The sequence below is a fragment of the Mytilus galloprovincialis genome, chromosome 2 (genome assembly GCF_965363235.1).
Source record: "Mytilus galloprovincialis chromosome 2, xbMytGall1.hap1.1, whole genome shotgun sequence".
Taxonomy (NCBI): domain Eukaryota; kingdom Metazoa; phylum Mollusca; class Bivalvia; order Mytilida; family Mytilidae; genus Mytilus; species Mytilus galloprovincialis.
The window spans coordinates 20,576,808-20,601,255 of NC_134839.1; the positions used below are offsets into that span (position 1 = coordinate 20,576,808).

The following is a 24,448-nucleotide window of genomic DNA, read 5'->3' on the forward strand; positions in this document are numbered from 1 at the left end:
CAAGACATTTTTTTTCTTAAAGATAATAAATGTAATTTTCATAATTTAACAAGTAATCTTGTAATAAACAATGTGCATGATACGCTCGTCACATTTTCAAGGAATAAAGTTCAATTACATCTCAATGTTATATAAGAAACTTATGAAATTCAAAAGGAAGCTTACATCAATAGATATAAACAATTCACCTAAGTTTCATGATAATTGCTGAAAGACTTTTTGAGTTATTGCCTGAAAACCGGAAAATCCTCCTTTTTTAAAAAGAATAAAACATAAGGGAACTCACGTCAAAAGATAAAAACAATTAGTTTTTCTGAGTTAATGTCATATGTGTTGATGACAGATGGACAGAGGTATACCATTATAGGTCCTGCAAACAGGTGTATAAAACCAGAAATTTCCACAATAACAACTGCATAACTTGAATATGTGTGCAATCTCCCCTCCCCCTCACCCCCACCCAATCCTCACCATAATTATATATATATATTTTCAATTTAGACTTGTTTATATATATATATATATCAAATCTACTCTAACATCGTTAGGTTGATTTTCTAGGCACTTTTTATATATATATGCTGCTTTTAAAATCTATTCTTTCATGTTATATAAAGGCAAATCTAGTTTGCTGCCATTTTAAAACAAAAAGTTATATTTATGTTATATGACATTGGATGAAATGTTGACATGTAATTCTGCAGAATTCATTGCTCGCTCAGATTTTTTTTGTAATCATGTGTTTCATGGGATTGACAGATATAATTAATCATCATAGCAAACATGTCCTCTACCCATGAACCAGTATTATTTTTCAGTTCGAAGACCAATTGAATGTTTTACTAAAGAATAAAGTCATGTGGCCCCAACTTATCCAATAACATTGGCCAATTGTTTATGGATATGGAATAATATATATTAATTTATGCAAGAGGTTTAATATTTTGTTATATTAATATTAGGCAAACTTTTGTTTCACATACTGTCAGTATGGGTTTATTATAATTAGTGGGATACTGGTTTTCATGGATTCATGGAAATAGATGAATGAAGGCTTGAGAAAAAGCATGAAATAAAAATCAAAGAAAATGCAGATTTCCACTATTTAAGAAAATAAATAGATTAAGTACTTCCTGACTGTAAATTTTGAACTTTTTAAACACGTGTATTATAGAACCCTATATAATTACTTTCTGAATTGGTCAGACTCAGAAACACATCAGTCATAAAAAACATCAAAATTACCTCGACCTCTTCTTGAAGGTTCTCCACGTGGAGAAAAGCCACTTGAACTTCTCCCATTTTCTCCTCGGTCTTCCCGTCTCCTATTATCAAAGTCATTATTAGCTCTATCGTGCCATACATTTTTCCTCTCATTACTTTCAAAATGATTGATCTTCCTGTCACTTTCATATTGTTTATTTCTCCTGTCTGGCCCTGCACCTCTACCACGACCTCTACTAAATCCTCGATCACTTCTATGATCCCTGTCTCTATTGTCTTTATCACTAGTATCACTCAAGTCCTCGAATGATTCTTCACTTTCCTCAGTCCTAAGTTTCCTTGGTGGGTGAGAACTTGGGTGAGAACTTGGGTGGTACTCTTCTCGTTCTTCTGGCTCAAAGTCACCCCATCTACCTGTACTAAATGGTCGACCACCTCTATCTGGTCTAAAGCCACCACGTGCAGGTCTATTATCATAACTTCGATATTCTCCTCGTCCTCTGCCTCTAGGAAATGCTCCTCTAGCACCACGGCCTCTACCTCGTACAAATTCTCTGGTCTTTCCATTCTTATAGCGATCTGATGGATCTTCCTTTTTCTTTTTTTGAGGAGGTGGAATTCGGTCTTTTTTGTCATCCAGCAAAATAACTTCAGATTTCTTCTCCTCACGAGATTTTTCCTCTTTTTTAGTAGTCTTTTCTTTATCTTCCTTCTTATCTGTACCTTCATCTTTGCTCCTAGAAAATAGACAAATAATATAAAGTGAATAGACAACCTTTAAATGTTAAATATTTAAGTGGAGTGAGAGTCAAGATTTAAGCTTATCACAAAATACCACTCTTCACACTTAACCACAAGTCCTAGATCAAGGGCTTGTAAAATTCTTCTCTACAAGCCAACAGAATCCAACTAAAATTTTTAAAATATTGAGCTTCTGGCGTGTGGACTCAAGTTTAGCGTGAAGGCTGAACTACACAAGACAAGTATACATGTGTATATCCAGAATGAGTAATATCATGCCAGTAATTGTTCCTGTCAAAGTTTTGGTTTATATATGTAATCACTGAACTAGGATTGTAGCAATGCAGACTTTGTCATACTTTATATACTGCTTCAGATTTCCAGTGGTGGATCCAGAAAAAGGGGGGCCACTCCAGTGATTTTCTAATCATTCAACCAAATTTTTCCCACAAAAGGAAAGCATGGACCCCTCTTGATCCGCCTTATGCATTTTACATGAACATTGCCACATTATAAAGCAATATATTTTTATCTCTTACTTTTCAACATTGTCAGCCTTTTCTGTTTTCTCTTGTTTTTGTTCTTTATGTACTGGCTTGCTTTCCTTGGAATCCTGCTGAAATTTGAATGAAAATTCAAAACATTGAATTTGACCAACTTAACCAGATAAGACCAACAAATCTGTCTTCATCAATCTTGTGACTATTATAATTTAATTTTGGCATTTGGAATATCAAAACTAAATTTCCCTTTTCCCAATCACCCATCATAACCATAATAAATGCTGGTATTGATCAAACCCAAATAATATATGCTGCTTTTAAAATCTATTTCTTTCATGTATTTTAAGGGAAAATCTAATAGTTATGTTATATGACATTGGATGAAATGTTGACATGTAATTCTGCAGAATTCATTGCTCGCTCAGATTTTTTTGTAATCATCTGTTTCATGGGATTGACAGATATAATTAATCATCATAGCAAACATGTCCTCTACCCCATAACATTTTTTCTATAATATGGTCCCTAATTTTGCATTCTAAAATACCACAAAATTTGGAATATCAATATATTAAAACATTTTTAAGAAAGGGGACTTTTAGGGAATATATGATAACTTCACTTCAACAGTATATATTAAGAAAAAATCACAAGGGGTATTTTAAACATAAGGGAGTTAACCAAAGAAGACTGGTGTCTCAAAATAATAAAAGCAAAAAATACAAAGTCCATGTTTAGTTATATTATCCCACTCTCCACAAATTTTTTTTTTTTATACTGGTTATCCAAATCCATTTTAAACTATCTACCTTGCTGAGCAACTTTTGTTTACTAGAATCTGATTTATCAACAAATTCTTTAGGAGATTCTGTCTTGCGATCACTAGGTGTTGATGCTCCACTTGACATGTTGGATGCACTTCTTTTGAGTGATGTATAATGGCTGCCTCTGGAGGGCACCTGCTGTGTCTGTTGTGGTGTAATTGGAGGTGGACAAGCTGGATGTTCTCTTTCTGAAATGTCAAACAAAATCAATTTCTAAATTCTATCCATATAAAAGAACTGAATTTCATTTTCAAAAATAATTTTTTAACTGTAAACTTGATAAAATTTACCCTGCATTTAATGTGAACAATATTTGTTCTTTAATCATCCAGTATTCTGAAGCACAGGCCATGCAGTTATGGTTTTTTTTCTTTGTATAAATGAACGAACCCTGATAGTTTAATGCAACATATATATACTTTTCGAAGATATTGCTAATAGTGACAGTAAATTTTCAAGTTTGTAACCAATACTTACTACCATATTTGTTGTATGAGGAAGGGTTCCAGTAATTATCAGTGTGTTTATTACTGTGTGAATCATCATACTTGTCTCCTCTTTGTCGATCATCATATCTGTGGTCTCGTCTTCTATCATCATAGCGATCCCTTCGATCATCATACTTCTCCTTACTTCTATCCTTGTCTTTTTGTCGATCAGACCTCTTTTCTCTACTTGTTTCTTTGTCTACTTTGACTGAACTGTCTTTTGGTCTTTCTTCCACCTTTGGTTTAGAGGTTTCTTCTGTTTTTTTCTTTTCTTCCCTAAAACGTAAAATATTCACATATCAAGCAACTCATCTGCAGCATTCTATAAAACCCATTTACAGTGCTTGATATATGATATTGTTTCCCCTTTCCTTCATATAAAAAACTTTTAAAATGTGCAGTTTTTCAAGGAAGAGCCATTTGTCTGTTGTCTCTGGTAATATAAGCAGCAATGGCCAAGTCAATGTTTTTGTATGGGAAACCCCCCAAAAAATCTCTGAAAATAGCAGGTGCAAACCTTTCATGTCCTGTGGAAAAATCTCTTCATTTTTTTGCATAGAGCCATTTTATATGAGTTGCAAATTAACATAAAGTTTGACATGGACAAGATAAATTAAAGAAAGTTATCCCTGTGTTGCTTTGTGACAGGTAGAACATGTCAGGTAACACAACAATTGACCTATGATATGTAAAAACAATGCTAGTCATGATGTGCACTATGAGAGGACATGTGCCTGTCATACAAAAATATGCAGAATTTAAATCCTCAATAATACATACCTTGGTGTTGTAGCTCGGTCATCTTTACTTTCCTTCTCAGGTGTATCATCAAAAGGATCTTTCTGTATGACTGGTTGTTTAGGCTCCTGATCCTTAGTAGGTCTATCTAGATCTTCATCTTCTTCATAATCACCAGAAAATGATCGATCCCTCTTATTATCTTTCCCACTTTCTTTTTTCTCATGCTCCCTGAAAAGTGGAAAATTTAAACTATATAACCAATTCATTGTTTGCTTTACCTCTGGGGCAAATTTGGTATTCATGTTCAGGAAGAAAAAAAATTGACCATTTTATAGGTAGGTTGTTGCAAGGATAGTTGATGTGCAGAAAGCATGGCACTTTTTTTGAAGATTTGGAAAAAAGGAATAGTCTGCATTCATAATCTGATTTTACAACTAAATGCATACAAGTTAACACTTAAGAGCAGAACATATCTGCTGAACACGTACCTTCGATCATATTCTAGAAAACCTCTATCATAATCTGGATACATCGACCTACCATCAAAGAATGGTGGGCGTCCATCAAATTGACCTGAAAAACAATGATAGTTCTAAAATCCTATTCCAGTTTGAAACCTTAATGATTACACTTTATTTTTTTAAATTAATCTGCTTAAAAATTCCCATATTCAAAAATAATTTTGTTTTTTCAAGATTTATGTAAATCGTGGGTGGGTATTACTTTTAAGTATATATAATTGAGGTCTAATAACATTTCCAAAAGCTATTTTTCATTTCTCAACATACAAGAAGTTATATCTCAATGAAAGGAAACATGAATATCATATCTAAAAACAAGAGGCTGTCACAACGACAGCAAACCAATTTTATTAACATTTATTTGTGTCCTGGCAATATCACAAGAACCATTACTGATGAATGTGAAAGTTAAAATCGTCAATATCAAATTTGACCTCCATTTTGTCATCAGTATCAACATATTAAAATTTGAAAAGCTTAGATTGAATGGTTAATGAGTAAATGCAACAACGTGAATGGAAACGCCATTTTACGATCTTTCAAGAACCATAACTCCTGAACGGTAAAAGTCAAAATCGTCATTATTGAACTTAACCTCTATTTTGTCATCAGTAACAACATATAAAAATTTCAAAAGCTTTGGTTGAATGGTTCATGAGAAAATGCACGGACACGACTCGAAACACCATTTTTCAATCTTTCAAGAACCATAACTCCTGAACGGTAACAATCAAAATCGCCATTATTGAACTTGACCTTCATTTAGTTGTCAGTAACAACATATCAAAATTTTAAAAGCTTTGGTTGAACGGTTCCTGAGTTAATGCACGGACACGACTGGAAACTCCATTTTTCAATCTTTCAAGAACCATAACTCCTGAACGGTAAAAGTCAAACTCGCCATTATTGAACTTGACCTTCATTTAGTTGTCAGTAACAACATATTAAAATTTTAAAAGCTTTGGTTGAACGGTTCATGAGTTAATGCACGAACACGACTGGAAACTCCATTTTTCAATCTTTCAAGAACCATAACTCCTGAACGGTAAAAGTCAAAATCGCCATTATTGAACTTGACCTTCATTTAGTTGTCAGTAACAACATATTAAAATTTTAAAAGCTTCGGTTGAACGGTTCATGAGTTAATGCACGGACAACATTTGATTCCCGCCCGCCCGCCGTACATCCCCAAATCAATAACCGACATTTTTGTCACAAAAATCCGGTTAACTAGTGGAAGGAATCAGAAAAACTTCTGAATATTCATTAATATGTACTGACCTGGATGAGGAGGTACAGGATAATTTTGCCAAGCCCTTGGATCTCTCTCGTAGTCATGTTTACCATCATTATCTTGACTTTCTGTTCCTGAACCATGGCTATCATTGCGTCGTCTCACAGGGGGATACATCGGCATATCTAAATATAAACAAATATTTGTCACTGTATCAAGAAACAAATTTGTACACATTATCAAATTAAGCATACACCATTTTGTTTTCATAAAATAATAGAAGTGGTTGTCGTTCAGATCTGAAAAAAAAAAAACACTGAAAAATTATATGTCGAGTTAATCATCGGACCCGCGAGGTGAAAGCAATAGAGCAACCTCTCCTTAAATATAGAACTTTGTTGTCAATTTGATTGTTATCATATTAAAATGGTATTAACATTATAATATTATTCTTATGCAAGGCAAGAACAGAGCATGTATGAGCTGAACTTTGGAACCCTTTCTTTCTAGTTTCAAGTATCATTACTACCGAAACATACAAAGTTTGGGAAAAATATTTTCCAAGTTTTTAGTTAATTTTCAAGCATTAAACTATAAATGTTTTTCATGCTTTCGCAGGTACAGGGAACTTTACAACAGCACACTAATTTGTTTTCAGATTCTTACTGGACATATCCATAGGGGGCCTAGGACCATAACCCATGAAAGGCATTGGTGGCCAAAATCCCCAAGGTGGTGGTGGTTGGCCTGGTCTCATCTGAGCTGGATGTGGCTGAGGTGACCCTGGTTGTTGTTGGGGCTGTGATCTTGGAGGCATCTGTTGATCAGATTGCTGTCGCTGGAAACGTGGCGGTACAGTTCTTGAAGATGTTTTGTTGGTCTAGAATATAAAATTATTCAATTCAAATTCATACAAACTAATAATAAAGAAAACTGATGTTAAATATGTAATTTTGAACTTTGGTAATCTTTCAGTATGGTAAATGATGGATATCTCATCTTTGTCCAAACTATACATCATCATTATCATCTTAAAGATCAGCTGTGTCTATAAATAAAATGATTGGCTCTTTTCTATGACAATTGATTTTTAAATGTTAGTTGCTGCTCTTAACCATTGGTTTTCGTAACAAATAACTAATTTTTATATTTAAATAAAATTACTTACACCTTCTCCAGGGGAGAATTTATGTTGTTCTCTGCTGTATGAGCGTTCTCTGGAATCTTTCTCACTGCTTTCACTGGGAGTTCTACTTGATCTCCCCTCAGATTTAGTGTCAGATTCACACTCTTTGTCCTAAAAAAGACACACATGCCATTAAATCAAAGATAAGGGTTAAATGCTGAAACTCTATAAATTCTATCAGATCTTTCAGAATGGCGAATGATAAATATCTCGTCACTGAAGACTATGATTCATCATAATCATCATTAAGATCAAAATATTGTCAAATCGTTCCACGACTAACCCATTTTTAAAAAATCATATCTTATTTATTTTTTCTTTTAATCACAAGGCTTATCTACACTTATTGTTTTACAAAATAATAAAATCTTCCAATTTACATTTCTATAATTGTTGGGCTGTTCCAAGAATAATTTCTCTACATATAAAAATTGCTGCAGATGGCTAGGTTTAGAATACATAACAGTATTATGTCCAAAATCTCAATTAAAGACCCATGTTCTTTCTAACCGTGATATAAATCCTCAACTTCATAATAATAAAACACCATTTGCAAGTGTTAGTGTTTTAATTTAAATATACATTTCAAGTGTCAATATTTTACTTAAAATACACATAATATTTCTCTGTATTATTTTAAAAATATTGGACAAAATAATTGTATTTTATTTTCCATGCAATTGAAGAGTCAAGACTAGCAACTGTAAAAGAATGAACCCTTACTGAATCGTCTTTCTTTTTCCCAGTCCTCTCATCAAGTTGTCTCAGCTTCTCAGCAGCTGCAGCTTTTCTGTCTTGTTCAATCTTCTTCTCTTCATCCTCCCTCCTTAATCTTGCTCTCTCTATAGCATCAGATTTTTCCTCTTTTCTTTGTTGTCTTTTTTGTCGCCACACTTCATCGTCGTCTTCTACTGGCTTTTTTGTAGGTGTAACTGCAGGACTCATTGATGGGGGAGGCTGGGAAAATGGAGGACGCTTAAAATATAATAATTCAAAATTGATCCTTGACTTTCTTACTCTAAAACTAAACTGAAATGATTAGTCTGAATATTTGATCATAACAGGTTTAATTTGTCTACACTTTGCTTAAAAAATTCAACAATTTTCTTGTCCATAACCGTATATTTTTAAAGAGCTATTTAAACGGCTTTATAATTTTGACAATTTTTTGCTGTAAGGAATTAAGATAAACTACCTGATTAGGTGGTCCAGGAGGCATTCTGTAAGGTGGTGGATATGGAGGATGTCCTCTTGGTGGTGGTCCCATAAAATCGTAAGGATTCATTGGCCAGCGCTGAAACGAGAACAATTAAGTTTTATACACATTCCTTTTTGTGTGAAAAATTCCTAATGACAGGGTAATCAAGATCATTTGAATTAACTCATGGAAACTTTTTCAGATTAGGCACATACATGCAAAAGAATACAAAGAACTTTAAACGAATTTTTTATTAACTTTATTGCAAAATGAAATAAGTAGGGGCTTTGAAGTCTCAAACTTACCCCATCCATTGGCGGTGGTGGCTGACCTCTGAATTGTGGCGGTATTTGTCCTTGACCCCATGCTTCTCTGGATTGTGGGGGACCATGATCATTCTGTTTGTATAAACAATATTTTATATTTTAAGTTATAAGCCTTTACAAAAAATTGAAATAATAAGATAAAAATTGCAATTATTTTTTCTTCATATTTGTATTGCATGCAAGACCACAATTGAATAGGTGTATCAATATCAATATGTAAACCCATAAAAAAACCTCAATTTAATTCTTTTATAAAAGAGCTAAAATACAAGTATCAATATGATGGGATTTCAATGTTTTTCTCAGAACTTTTCTACTATTTTCTCAGGATCATTCATCGAACTGTTAGATAACGATAAGGCACATCGTTTGTCAATTGATGAAGCAACAAGTTACAACTATATATATATATGATTCGATGAGTCATTGACTGATGTTTTTATCACAATTATGTTTAAATATAACTGAATAAATCAAAATATTGAAAGACAATCATTGTGGGACTACTTCAATTAATGAAAACATGCCCATGACTCAGCATGGCATAATAAAAGTGCTTCATCAAACAATCAATTATTAAAAAACTATTTGCCTTCTGAGAAAGATATTATATTTTAATGAAATAGTCCTCAAGTAATAAAATGAAATCCAAGTCATGCAAAGTATTCGAAATATAGATGTTAACATCAAGAATTAAACATTTTTTTAAAAACAATGAAAAAGGATAATTAGTTTATAGAAATGTTATTCATATAGTCAGGTAGGACAATAATACAAAGATTAAACAGTTTTAAATACAATACATGCAAAATGTTCATTGATAAATCCAGAATATGTGCATTTGGAGATATGATTCTTACATGAAAAGCAAACATATATTCTGTTTAACTTTACTTAAGTTTAGACCAGGAGGCAATTGTACATTACATATACATTATCAAATTGGGGTACCAAGAAATATTAAGCTTTATACAAATGCTTTGAGCTGTCACCAGATTAGCATTCAAGCAACTCGCATTTTGCAACAGACAAGTAAAAAATGGATCCCTTAAAGGTGGAGTTTGCAATAGTGATGAGAAAAATCTGATATATAAGCGTGGCCATACAGATGATATGAATAAGTTTAGTCTTTGAAACACCTTCAATACATTGATGACAATAGAAATTTGAAGCACATGTTCTGGAGATACCTTAACATCTTCATTTTTTCCTTTCTCCTCTTCACTTGCCTTTGATGACTTCCTGGCTTTTCTCTCGCCTTTACCACTGAAATCAACATAATACATTAAACAATAAATCCTCCTTTTAAAGAATAGCATTTGAAAAATCTAAAAGAGATCACAACCACATCAGTCTTAAAGAGATAAATGTGTATGGGCAACATATTTCACAGTTTCAGAATGCATTCTAGACCATGTTTTTAAGAGCATACATGTTTAAAAACATCCTCTAGTCTACAATGAGTAAAATCAATTTCCCACTACCATTCTATTCTAAAGAAAGTTATATTATGCATTGTAGTCTATATAGGAAACATAAACCTTAGCATCTACAAAACCTCATTGATTATAAAAAAATTTGTTGTATTGACCATGGATGTAAACATTTCCTCAATTTCCTTCAGTGGTTGGAATCAATAAAATGAAGTTCTATTGACTACTTCAAATTATTTCACTGCTAATTATAATGAAGGTAACTGCTTAAGCAACAGCTTAAAACATTGTGGTGAAGTCCCTAATTCATAGATAGAAAGTCATCAGTTCGGTGAGTGATGAGAAAACTGTCATCCCAGTATCTATACTATGTTCCATCACTTCTCATCATGTGGCATGTAACCCATATTAAAGAACCGTTAATGCACAAATATGCCATTTTTAACATTATTGAAATCTCAATCCTTAAATAAATTACCCAGACAATGTACATGCAGTTGCCTAACAGAGATATGAATTGTAATAATGATACATCTGCAATGACTAAACTCACTCTTTATCTTCTCCTTCTTCGTCACTGAATACCAACTTCTCACTGTAAAAAGAATTTAAAAGATAAAGCTTTAATAAACTCATGTATTAAGCAATTGCAGGCATTTTTTCTGATGAACCCTTATATCAGTTGATATAAAAAAAAAATTGTAGTTAGTTTGATGAACTGAAAGACACCATTCAAACTACAATCATATTGCCTCAAACAGCTCAAGTGACTGAAAAAGTACAAAAGAACCTCCACTTGTTGAACCCTTTACCAGAAACATCAATTTATTTCTATTTTACCCAACTTTGCATTATTATTTAATATCAATTTCACTAGAAGCTCGTTAATCTTTCTAGATATTGATATTTATCTACCCCAAATATTTTATTTACTTACGAATAGTCAATTTCCTCATGAGCTCCTGCCCATCCATCCTCAGGGTCAATGCGCAATTTCTCAAAGTCTTTCAAATCCTTATCTGAAATAATTGCTGCCCTCTTGGGAGCATCATCACCACCATCTCCTGCAGGCCTTTGTTGTTGCATTGGATGTTGTGGTCTAAATCTTAAAGAACAAAACTGATACAATCAATAAATATCTTTAGTGGAATGCCTACTTTATAGTGTGTGATGAAGCCTTCAATATCTAATATATCATATAAAGTTTGAAAGGAGATCTAGAATGCCTTTTTTTTCACAAACAATTCTTAAATTCATGTCAAATCACCTTCCTCTCATTCTAAGCAAATTTGCACTTTCCTTGAACAGACGATTACATCTTTTTTGTTTTAAATTCAACACATGGCTCACTCAGTACTCAGATTGCAGTAATCTATTGGTCAAAATTCAATAAGGACTAAGTTTTTGCTTGTCCCTTTTTTTTGCTATTTTGACGTCATAAAAAAGCCATTATTATCTGATGACATCACATACATGTAGGAGGAACACAATCTTTTTGCATAACAGAAAAAGAAAGGTAAACATCATCTAAAACATTAGTTTTCCTGCCTGTGTAATACTGTGTCAACCCCGATTCCTGCACTGTTGGTAACTGGCAATAACAATGAGTTTTACAAGTAAAAACTAAAAATGAATTAGGATACAACCAAAAATGTGTAAAAATACATCTGATGACAGATTTTTTAAAACTAAAACATACCTAGCATCATACGGGAATCTTGGTGGCATGCCTTGATAATTTGGTGGATATCCTGGTGGAAATCTCCCATACATCTGAAGTTGAAATTATTTTAAAATTTATGTGGCAACATTCAACATTACACTACTTCCGACTACAACTATTTCAACTTTCATAAAACCTGAAATCGGTAACAAACTGAACTGAAAAATATAGTTGACACTAGTTTCTTTTTCCAACGCAGATCAGATACTTAATTCTGATGAATATTACAAGAAATTGTATTTTTCTGATCACTAATACTTTACATCTGATTGTTTAACACTAGGATATGCTCCAGTTTGAAATGAATGATCAATTCTCTTGATCATTTATCAGTGATTGTGGGTCACAAATACCTAAACATGCAGAAATGTAGTGGTCTATTTAAATTAGTTGGGACTTGCATGGTTTTTTAGCAAATTATTTTTACAATAAAAGGAACATACAAAAGGTGGCATCATTCTGTACTGTGGATGCATCCCCATAGGTGCCATTGGCATTCCTGGTCCTTGTGAAGGACCGGGCCCAGACCCAGGTCTAGGTGGCATTTGCTGGGTTTGGGTCTCCGAGGCACAACTGGTAATCTGGGGGCCATTCTGTTGTGTTTCTGTCTGGCTTGGCGAGGTCAAAGGTTGTGATGATGGTGTGTCTGTTTTTGGCTGCTGCTGTAGCATGACGCCACGACCGCCTCCTTCTTTCCAGCTCCCTACATCTAAAGGAAAAAAATCATTTTGTATTACACATAAAGATTCAACTACAGATGTTTGCAAGAAAAGTTGATGAAATGATACCCTTCGTCTAATTTTCAATATTTAATGAGTCCACTTGTGGCTAAATATGTTTTGTTCCCATCCACAATTTTGTCGTAAGAAGCATTGTCTAAGTTTCATAACATTTGTCACTGAAGTAAGAGAACAGAAATCAGTTTTGGGACATATGAATGATAAGAGTAAAAAATTTAAACATTTGATACAAGAAAATCTTTGAGTGTATACTTGGTTGTTATTGTTGTTAAATAAGACAACTCACAACTCTTTTCTTGAATATTTTAGAATTTACAAGACAATGAAGATTTACAATTCAATCCCAAATTTTCTAGAAAAGAGAACAGAAAGTGACTTTGTAGTCACCAGATCCACACTTTATTTCACTTTGATTAGCTTACTTTGTGGTCGCAAACTTGGCCCTGGTCCATATTGTGTATCCTTGTCTTCTTCCTTTTTGACATCTTTTGGTTTTTCTTCTCCAGCAGATTTTAGAGTTGGAAATTCGTCTTGAAATAATGGCGACTGTTGACCGACAACATTTTTGCCCCTTGCTGTGTCCCCAACAGTTACACTGCTCCATGATGGCTTGCCCCCTGATGCAGAACTGGATCCCGTCGGTGTAGGTGTTGGTGTACTTGTACTTGTTGTTGCCGTGCCCCCAGCAACAGTTGTCTGAAATTCAAATGCACCTTTCATAATTTATTCTGATAAAGGCCAAAGCGACTAATTAATTATCTAAATATGTTTGTTCCCATTAATTATCTAACCAAGCTGAGCACAGCCTAGTGTAAATGCAGAGGTTGAACCCTTAACAGTTAGGGCAAGTTTGGACACAATATTCAAACTTGATATGGTCTGAATTTGGGTTGTGATCAAATTTTTTACATATGTTTCCGACACAAAATAAATGTGGTCAACGATCTAAAAAATTTGAAATGATGTGCAATACTGTGCAATTGTTCAATTAAAGATTACTTGACTGCTAAGAGATTTCGTCTTGACACTTCAAAAAAAAGTAATTTCAATTTTTTTTAGGAAAATGTGTATAAAAAAAGGTCAAAACTAGTTGACAACTCCCTAAAAGTATGTTTACAACTGAAATATACATTTCAAAGCTCTTGCTTGATAACTGTTGTACAAAGAAGTCTTGTACAAAATTGGTAGCATCTTTTTTTCAAACTTTGGTGAAAAATTCTTAATGTTTCAGACATAAATGCATGGAAGGCACTTTTAAATAGACTGCACACACCATAATATAAAATTTACAAACTAGAGGCTCTAAAGAGCCTGTGTCGCTCACCTTGGTCTATGTGAATATTAAACACAGGACGCAGATGGATTCATGACAAAATTGTGTGATGGTGAAGTGTTTGTACATCTTACTTTACTGAACATTCTTGCTGCTTACAATTATTTCTATCTACAATTAACTTGGCCACGTAGTTTCAGAGGAGAAGATTTTTGTAAAGGATTACTAAGATATACGAAAAATGGTTAAAAATTGACTATAAAGGGCAATAACTCCTAAAGGGGTCAACTAACCATTTCGGTCATGTTGACTTATTTGTTAATCTTACTTTGCTGACATTTATTGCTTTTTACAGTTTATCTCTATCTATAATAATATTCAAGATAATACCCCAAAACAGCAAAATTTCCTTAAAATTATCAATTCAGGGGCAGCAACCCAACAACAGGTTGTCCGATTCATCTGAAAATTTCAGGGCAGATAGATCTTGACCTGATAAACAATTTTACCCCCATGTCAGATTTGCTCTAAATGTTTTGGTTTTTGAGTTATAAGCAAAAAACTGCATTTTACCCCTATGTTCTATTTTTAGCTGTGGCGGCCATCTTGGTTGGTTGGCCGGGTCACGCCACACATTTTTTAAACTAGATACCCAAATAATGATTGTGGCCAAGTTTGGTTAAATTTGGCTAAGTAGTTTCAGAGGAGAAGATTTTTGTAAAAGATTACTAAGATTTACGAAAAATGGTTAAAAATTGACTATAAAGGGCAATAACTCCTAAAGGGGTCAACTGACCATTTCGGTCATGTTGACTTATTTGTAAATCTTACTTTGCTGAACATTATTGCTGTTTGCAGTTTATCTCTATCTATAATAATATTCAAGATAATAACCAAAAACAGCAAAATTGCCTTAAAATTACTAATTCAGGGGCAGCAACCCAACAACAGGTTGTCCGATTCATCTGAAAATTTCAGGGCAGATAGATCTTGACCTGATGAACAATTTTACCCCCCATGTCAGTTTTGCTCTTAATGCTTTGGTTTTTGAGTTATAAGCCAAAAACTGCATTTTACCCCTATGTTCTATTTTTAGCTGTGGCGGTCATCTTGGTTGATTGACCGGGTCATCGGACACATTTTTTAAACTAGATACCCCAATGATGATTGTGGCCAAGTTTGGTTAAATTTGGCCCAGTAGTTTCAGAGGAGAAGATTTTTGTAAAAGATTACTAAGATTTACGAACTAGAGGCTCTAAAGAGCCTGTGTCGCTCACCTTGGTCTATGTGAATATTAAACAAAGGAAGCAGATGGATTCATGACAAAATTGTGTTTTGGTGATGGTGATGTGTTTGTACATCTTACTTTACTAAACAGTCTTGCTGCTAACAATTATCTCTATCTATAATGAACTAAGATTTACGAAAAATGGTTAAAAATTGACTATAAAGGGCAATAACTCCTAAAGTGGTCAACTGACCATGTTGACTTATTTGTAGATCTTACTTTGCTGAACATTATTGCTGTTTACAGTTTATCTCTATCTATAATAATATTCAAGATAATAACCAAAAACAGTAAAATTTCCTTAAAATTACCATTTCAGGGTCAGTAACCCAACAACGGAATGTCCGATTCATCTGAAAATTTCAGGGCAGATAGATCTTGACCTAATGAACAATTTTACCCTTACAGATTTGCTCTAAATGCTTTGATTTTTGAGTTATAAGCCAAAAACTGCATTTTACCCCTATGTTCTATTTTTAGCCATGGCGGCCATCTTGGTTGGTTGGCTGGGTCACCGGACACATTTTTTTAAACTAGATACCCAGGGGTTTCATTATCTTTTATGTTGACTGGTACTTTCCACGTTTCTAGGTGGTACTTTTCAATTTATTCCATGAATATCTTATATAAAAATTCCTACATTTAGGCGGTACTTGTCAATAGCATAGGAGGGTAAAAGTACAGGGTACCGCCTCCTAATGAATGGCCTGGATACCCCAATGATGATTATGGCCAAGTTTGGTTAAATTTGGCCCAGTAGTTTCAGAGAAAAAGATTTTTCTAAAAGATTACTAAGATTTACAAAAAATGGTTAAAAATTGACTATAAAGGGCAATAACTCCTAAAGGGGTCAACTGACCATTTCAGTCATGTTGACTTATTTGTAAATTTTACTTTGCTGAACATTATTGCTGTTTACTGTTTATCTCTATCTATAATAATATTCAAGATAATGACCAAAAACAGCAAAATTTCCTTAAAATTACTAATTCAGGGGCAGCAACCCAACAACGGGTTATCCGATTCATCTGAAAATTTCAGGGCAGATAGATCTTCACCTGTTGAACAATTCTACCCCATGTCAGATTTGCTCTAAATGCTTTGGTTTTTGAGTTATAAGCCAAAAACTGCATTTTACCCCTATGTTCTATTTCTAGCCATGGTGGCCATCTTGGATGGTTGGCCGGGTCAACGGACACATTTTTTAAACTAGATACCACAATGATGATTGTGGCCAAGTTTGGTTTAATTTGGCCCAGTAGTTTCAGAGGAGAAGATTTTTGTAAAAGTTAACGACGACGACGGACGCCGGACGCCAAGTGATGAGAAAAGCTCACTTGGCCTTTTAGGCCAGGTGAGCTAAAAATGGTTAAAAATTGACTATAAAGGGCAATAACTCCTAAAGGGGTCAACTGACCATTTCGGTTATGTTGACTTATTTGTAAATCTTACTTTGCTGAACATTATTGCTGTTTACAGTTTATCTCTATCTATAATAATATTCAAGATAATAACCAAAAACAGCAAAATTGCCTTAAAATTACCAATTCAGGGGCAGCAACCCAACAACGGGTTGTCCGTTTCATCTGAAAATTTCAGGGCAGATAGATCTTGACCTGATGAACAATTTTACCCCATGTCAGTTTTGCTCTTAATGCTTTGGTTTTTGAGTTATAAGCCAAAAACTGCATTTTACCCCTATGTTCTATTTTTAGCTGTGGCGGCCATCTTGGTTTATTGACCGGGTCATCGGACACATTTTTTAAACTAGATACCCCAATGATGATTGTGGCCAAGTTTGGTTAAATTTGGCCCAGTAGTTTCAGAGGAGAAGATTTTTGTAAAAGTTAACGACGCTGGACGACGGACGACGGACGCCAAGTGATGAGAAAAACTCACTTGGCCCTTTGGGCCAGGTGAGCTAAAAATCATCTTAGGAAAATGACAAAAAAACACAGCTTATTTGTGTGCCTTCCATATCCCCACTTCATTGATAGTGATTCTAAATCACATTTTTTCTTTACAATCAATCATTAATTTACCTTGACAGTTTGCCCCGATGGTGCTGTTGTAGCCGGCTGCTGCGGCTGCTGTTGCTGCTGATTGGTGGTAGTGGTGGTGGTTGTAGTTGTTGTTGGTGTCTTCTTCTCGTCTTCCTTGTTGCCCCATCCTGTAAGCAATTAATATTTTTATACCCACTATGCACAAAAATATGTATGTAGAAGACCATTATTCCTGTAGCAAGATAACCAAATTATGGTATGAAAAATCCACCTTAATTTACCACAAATTCAAATTGCCAGATAAGGGGGTAATTATATATCACAAGGAAAACTATATAAGTCATTGCACTATGCTTGTTTATGTTTCTATCATAAGTTTTTTAACCAAGAAGAGAGCGCTCATTTTCAATTTTAAGAATTATTTCTCAAATTTGTATTATGCATTTTGATTAAAAACCAGATGCTCAGCAGGATGCAGCTTTATACGACCGCAGAGGTGGAACCCTGAACAATTGGGGCAAGTCTAAGAACTTAAACTTAAAAATTTTAAATTGGACATTTACCTATAATGGTCCAATATCCAAAATTTAAATACATGACGGTTAGATTCAGCATATCATAGAGACCCAAGAATACAATTTTTGATGAAATCAAATAATGTTCAATTTTAGACCCTTTAGACCTCAATGTGGACCAATTTGATAACCAGGCCAAATATAAAAAATCTAAATGCATGGTTAGATTCAGCATATTGAAATCAAACAAAGTTTAATTTTGGACCCCGATTTCGACCAACTTGAAAACTGGGCCCATAAAAAATAACCTGAAGTACATGTATAGATTCAGCATATCAAAGAATCCCAAGAATTCAATTTTTGTTAAAATCACACTAAGTTTAATTTTGGACCCTTTGGACCTTAATGTAGACCAATTTGAAAACAGGACAAAAAATTAAGAATCTAAATACACAGTTGGAATTGGCATATCAAATAACCCCAATAATTCATTATTTGATGAAATCAAACAAAGTTTAATTTTGGACCCTTTTGGACCCTAATTCCTAAACTGTTGGGATAAAAACTCCCATAATCAATCCCAACCTTCCTTTTATGGTCATAAACCTTGTGTTTAATTTTCATAGACATCTATTTACTTATACTAAAGTTATAGTGCGAAAACCAAATGTCTTTGGAGGACAATGACGCCAACTTCATACCAAATGTCGTATAAAACTTACTGATGATATATCAAATAACAATAATGCATCATGACTATTCATTCTTACTTCTCTTAGCATTGTGCATGCATTATAGTTTTAACTCTGAATTTGAAATGCAATTGTTTTTAACATTTCAGAGTAGCCTCAGTCCCCGATGTTTTCAATTAGCCAAGAGTAGTTCAAATATGTTGGTCAACATTTTCAACTTGAAAACAGCATTATTACTTTCAAAGTCGACTTCATTTGTAATATCTGTTACATATAAATATGGAATTTTGTACTTTAAAAAAATTATTCAGCTTAAAAAGAGCAACATGATGATGAGTCGTGAGACCTTTTAAATTTATCTTTCAATTTAAAATTTTATGCTCTGTACTAAACTGTCACTTATGTACATGTAGAAAAAAGGAAAAGAAAAGAGATATTTGTAAAGTGAAAGGTTTATTGTTATAGATTTACTTACCTGATCCTCCAGTTGGTACTAAATTAACGTTCGGATCGTTTCCTAGATTCTCACTTTTCAAACTTGGTAAATTAGCCGGAGGCGGCATACGCCGCACATTACCCACTTTTCCCAAGCTTTGTAACCCATGCTGTCGTGGTACTACAATAGAAAAATATTTCTTTGATGTGTTTCAATCTGGTTCACATTTTTTTTTTATTGCATCTCCGGACGTTAAAGTGCAAGATGTATCATTTTTCAAAATTCAGATTCAGATTAAGAAATTTCTAAAAGAATTTGAAAAACCATATAGTTATGTCGTAGTTTGCCTATTAAGGAAAGGGTGTAATGACAAGAAAACATACATGTATACAGTTTAGTAGACATTTTTTCACTGGATCAAGTTAAATGAAGCAAGTAGTATGCAAAACTAGCCATATAATTATAATAATAAACTGTTCTTACCTGTATTTTTTGCTGGTGCAGTAGGTTTCCCTTGAAAATAATTATTTAAGTTGATTGCAGTGAACTTGCCCTTGCTCTTGTCATTCTTTCCTCCTATCCCCGAGAACGATGACATTTTGCCTGACAATTCATTGAAGATCTTCAGTCACCGTACCCTATGAACGAACCGTGTGATCTGTGAACAAAGAGAAAAATTATTCAGTTGTTTGATTGGATTTTCTAATATTGTTTCAACAAAATGACATTGGCAGATATTCTGAAATTTTACAATTGTCACAACTTGTTTGCTCCTTCAAATAACTATAATGTTTTTTTTTTTTGGAACCAAAGACAATAAGACCAAAAGGTGTACAGTAGTTTGGGAAGTGTCAATTATGACAAGATGTCTGAACAGACCAGTCAAACACTTGAAAAAAAAATGCAGGCCTATATAATCATGTCATTCCCTGTCAATATTTCATCATCTTGCAGAGCTCCAGATAAGAATTCACAAATTGGGGTTTTTACCCACCATTTTCTTATGTAATTGGGTGATTAAGTTTTTTATTGCATTATCAATTCAAATTCACCCCTCAAGTTAATATCAAATTGGGTTTTTCACCACCAAGCTCCTTAATGTATTGGGTTTTTACATCAACACAATATTGAATATTTAGGCAATATCAACCCCAGATGTTTTTCCATCTTAAATATGTTTCTTTCTTTGTATACGTGCTAGCTATTTTATTTGGTTTATTCACTGAAGAGCACTTGTAGGTTTAATTTGTGTCCAGTTTCAAACCTTCTGCTAGTTTTGTATTTTCTCACAACTTATATAAACTGTAAAAAATGGATATGTGTTTTCACAGGCACTCATCTCAGAATTTTTTATCACTCATTAACCGTAAAATGAAAAAAACTAGTATATAAACTCTAACTATACTTGAATGTTTTTGTTTTATTCAATTTACATAAATCTGGGTTAAGTGATCCCTTATTAGAAATTTTGGTTTCCGATGCTTTCCAACTACATATCATGATTTGGCCTTTCACTTTTTCCAACTGAGTTTGTTTTTGACGAAACCCCGTGTTTATTAGCAATGTTCTCGTTAAGTTACGCAAACACGCCCGTGCGTTAGATGGACGCTTCCTAAAATCACTGGCTGAGTCTTGTTATCATCATAACTTTCCCTCAGCTATTCAAAAGAAGCTGAAAACATGCTTCTATTCAATATTTTTACCGGACATTCACTTTCGTTTTAATTCAATGTATGTTATGATAAATCCCGAGCAATTCGAAAAAAATATATCAAAATGACACACGCTAATTGGATAAACGGCGAGAAGATCGAAATGTTTTCAAAAACATGTGTACCTTTGGGCAACGGAAAATTCCAGCAGGGACCCATTTCAGCTACTTGATGCAGGGATCTATTTTTAGAACAAAAGGACATTTCCAATTATAAATATTATACAAATAGATTTACGTGACGACTAAACAGATAAGGGTAAATAACGAAAATGGTAGCCAATAAAAGGGTTGAGCACTCATGGTTTTGGCATATGATTGGGTTTTCCTTTGAACTAATTGGGTTCTTGAACCCTGCAATGGGCAATTGCATTGGGTTTTTTATCATTTGTATTGCGTGATCACGCAAATACGCAGCTTATCTGGAGCTCTGATCTTGGTTCTGTGACTTATTACTGTATATATGCATGATGCGCACTGCTCGACAGAAATAAACTTCTTGGCAAGATGATAACTCTGAAGTATGTTCAAGGGCCATCCTCAGTAAGTAATGGAAACATTGATAATGATTTAAGAAAGCTACATTCACAAGTATCATGATAAAATGTGCAAATATGAGGAGCAGACCAGAGAATATTCAATAATAACAGGCAGGTCAAAAGACAATGGCTGAAGTTCCACAACATAAAGAACCTGATATCATGAGAAGTTTGCACAAGTTATTATGGCTACAGCTTAAATGTTTTTCAAAATTTACGAATCCAAACACTTATGTGATGCTCTAAATTTAAATATTCTTTTTAAAGTCATGAAATAAACATGTGTAAAAATAGTCAACTTTCCAATTCGATGAATTTCCATCAAAATCTATGGTACATGTATTATTGTTTCATACACCTTATCCCTTTATGGAAATCTGTACTGCATGAACTTTTGACATCATACAGCAATCAGTTTTCCATTGTGGCTTCAGATATTTTCTATTATGTCAAAATTTTATGGGAACTTTTGTGATAACCAGTAATGGCGTTCAAATAGCGATAAGGTGTGTTGATCTCAAATTTAATCAAATTGAAATAAATCTAGCTCAGCATCCTTGGCATTCTATTTGGTTCAACAATATTTTGTATCATAATTTGTTTCCACATTCAAAATAAGTCTTTTTTAAGAAGGCTTGCACGAAATCACTGGACATCTGAAGAACTCTCAAAACAGCAATTTTGGCACCAATTACAAAAGATCTTTGAGTGAAACCATACATACAATAGATTTTATAAAATAAAATTTTGTTATGAATTTGTTCACACAATATTATCTGATCATTTTTTTTTATCAGTTGAATGAAGTGGTCAGAAGTCCTTGGTGCGTAGATACACCAGACAGCAGTCGGGATCCTGTTTAAAAAATTTATTAACTCCTTTTCTAAAATGCAATTTTAAGCTGAAAAGGTCATCTGACTAAATGTCAGTCATAAACCAGGAATGGTGCACAGACTTAAGACTTCTTAAAAGAATGGTTATAGTAAATGCAATCAAGACAATGGGCCTGTATGAAATTGTTAGGTGCCGGGTCTTCAACTTTTGATCCCTTATTTAAAAAAATATATGTTCACTGCGAACGCACTATATTAGGCATAAAATAAACATTTTATACATCAAATGTTGCTGTCTCAGTGTCTTGTATGCACACCGTTCGTCTGAAGACACAAAAGACGATCGGCGGACATGTTTTCACAAGAGTCGTAATTACAAATTATAACAAAGTCGGATGACCAATTTGAATATTTCTTATAGCTTTGAATGTGCATTGACAACTTTTTTCATTCTTAATATTCTGAACTTTTTACTCATGCGTCTACAACAAATTTTGCATGAGTGCATATCGTAGAAAGGGAATAATGATTCATTATCATGGAGGCAACAAAGATGCATTCAGTGCATCTGAACGGAAAATGTACCAAACATGCATTTTTGGGCTACTTACACGGGTCCGTTCTAGTGGGTGATGTTTTAAAGAGATAAACAATCCTTAAGGATTCTCCTAAATTAACGGATGGTTGTTGATAATGCGTGGATTGATTATTTGGTAGCGTCAAAATTGATCTACCAAAATGGCGAACACTATGAATATGTAAATGAGCGTGATGTCATTACCCACAATCCAAATGGTTTTCAAAGTTATTTCCCCTCTTGGACTCACTGCTTACTTTAACCCGAATAATTCAGTCGTTATATTCCGCTGATCTACGAAGGCTACATTAACGCCTGAACGTCTTCCTCGATCAAGACCGTCAACCGGAAAATTCACACCGCTTTGCAATATGGGAATTTTGATTTAAATTGGCAGCTAAAGAAGGAGGAGTTCCGGATGTTAATTGATGATAAATGATGTAAACTGATGTTAATTGATGTTAATGAATTATTATCGGATTTGTGTTAATTGAACACACGTGTTTGGTAAGACAATTTCAATAGAGTTGCGCAGACTCATATCCTGATCGCCGCTGATTGGCTCTCTCTCACAGAGAGCAGGCGACGCGGCCAATGATCACAAGGAGTTCAAGCCCTCGTGTGGGAGAAAATCGGACACGGAAAGGGCTTGAATTATTCGAGTTATGCTTACTTTCCAAAAATCTGTCTAATTATCGATTATATGATATCGAGAATAATAAAATTTCATTTATATTATAATTTATAATATTATAATTTTCTCAGTTGATATGCACTGTCAATAATTAAGATCTCATAAGTACAATAAGCTTACAAGATTCTTGAGGGGCCGATCCTAGATTTTGGAAAGTGTGTAATAATTTTTTGGACCTTTTTTGGCTAAAAGACATCAAATAAGTGTAAAATGCACTTTTTTAACGGATCTTGACGCGGGGCATGTACATTTTATGGTTGAAGTGTTAGGGTTGGAAAATTGTGATGCCGTATTCTCCCCATTAAAAAGGGGGGGGGGGGGGGAGTTATTTTCTTTTAATGGTTTATCACGATTTTTGGCTGTTCAAATCATGGAGCTATTTTACTTCATTTCAGAGACACAATTTTCAAACCTTAAAATGAAAATGCATACTTAACAAAACTTTAATTATCGAATTCAAATTATTATAGCGTAACACAGTTTGTTTACACTGAAAGAAGTTTTATTCGGTTAGGCTTTGTCAAATGCTAAAGGGATTTTTCTGTGCCTGGTCGAATCCCATCTCTTTAACACTTATATGCATTCAATATTGCAACATTCTGATTTTTATGTAGATGTATTTGTAGCATAGAGAGACTACACAAACTGCTTTCCGTCCGATGATCGTTCACCTGTTCCATGTTTTAAGGCGCCACAGGGCAGAAAAAGGTCTCTAACAACTGCAAGTCCGAACTGGCAAGGCTAACAGAAGCAATAGTATTCAGTGTGCTGTATTTGGGTAGAATTGCATGACATTGCGTTTGAATGCTTGCTCTATCGAATATTTTTACCCAACCTCCTTGATAGGCGTAATTAAGAGTAACAACCAGTACTATTAAAAACATAAAGCATAATTTTAACCTTTTGTTGATTTTTTGTAAGTTTTTTTTCTTCATTTTTTTTCTTTTTTTTTTCTCGGTTTACAATAGGAGGCAACTGCCTACATGCCTCTATATAATTTACGGC

General features: G+C 33.9%; 1 protein-coding gene across 9 annotated transcripts in view; it reads right to left on the reverse strand.

Annotated features, from left to right (window-relative positions):
* Window positions 1-22,945, reverse strand: part of LOC143063086 (uncharacterized) — a 45,675-nt gene extending 22,730 nt beyond the window's left edge. For 4 of the 9 annotated variants that reach the window (XM_076235043.1, XM_076235041.1, XM_076235036.1 and 1 more), the window contains exons 1-22: window positions 22,784-22,945; window positions 19,573-19,747; window positions 19,129-19,269; window positions 17,486-17,613; window positions 13,305-13,578; window positions 12,586-12,851; window positions 12,119-12,192; window positions 11,357-11,524; window positions 10,973-11,014; window positions 10,177-10,252; window positions 8,966-9,058; window positions 8,658-8,756; window positions 8,186-8,437; window positions 7,445-7,573; window positions 6,943-7,156; window positions 6,324-6,461; window positions 5,010-5,094; window positions 4,561-4,749; window positions 3,770-4,056; window positions 3,278-3,480; window positions 2,505-2,581; window positions 1,246-1,961 (exon numbers count right to left, since the gene is read on the reverse strand). In XM_076235043.1, coding sequence (XP_076091158.1) covers window positions 1,246-1,961; window positions 2,505-2,581; window positions 3,278-3,480; window positions 3,770-4,056; window positions 4,561-4,749; window positions 5,010-5,094; window positions 6,324-6,461; window positions 6,943-7,156; window positions 7,445-7,573; window positions 8,186-8,437; window positions 8,658-8,756; window positions 8,966-9,058; window positions 10,177-10,252; window positions 10,973-11,014; window positions 11,357-11,524; window positions 12,119-12,192; window positions 12,586-12,851; window positions 13,305-13,578; window positions 17,486-17,613; window positions 19,129-19,269; window positions 19,573-19,687 — 3,766 coding nt within the window. In that variant the 5' untranslated portion in view covers window positions 19,688-19,747; window positions 22,784-22,945. The remainder of the gene's footprint in view (window positions 1-1,245; window positions 1,962-2,504; window positions 2,582-3,277; window positions 3,481-3,769; window positions 4,057-4,560; window positions 4,750-5,009; window positions 5,095-6,323; window positions 6,462-6,942; window positions 7,157-7,444; window positions 7,574-8,185; window positions 8,438-8,657; window positions 8,757-8,965; window positions 9,059-10,176; window positions 10,253-10,972; window positions 11,015-11,356; window positions 11,525-12,118; window positions 12,193-12,585; window positions 12,852-13,304; window positions 13,579-17,485; window positions 17,614-19,128; window positions 19,270-19,572; window positions 19,748-22,783) is intronic. The other 5 variants (XM_076235040.1, XM_076235039.1, XM_076235038.1 and 2 more) reach the window with 5 other exon arrangements.
* Window positions 22,946-24,448: the final 1,503 nt, after the last annotated feature.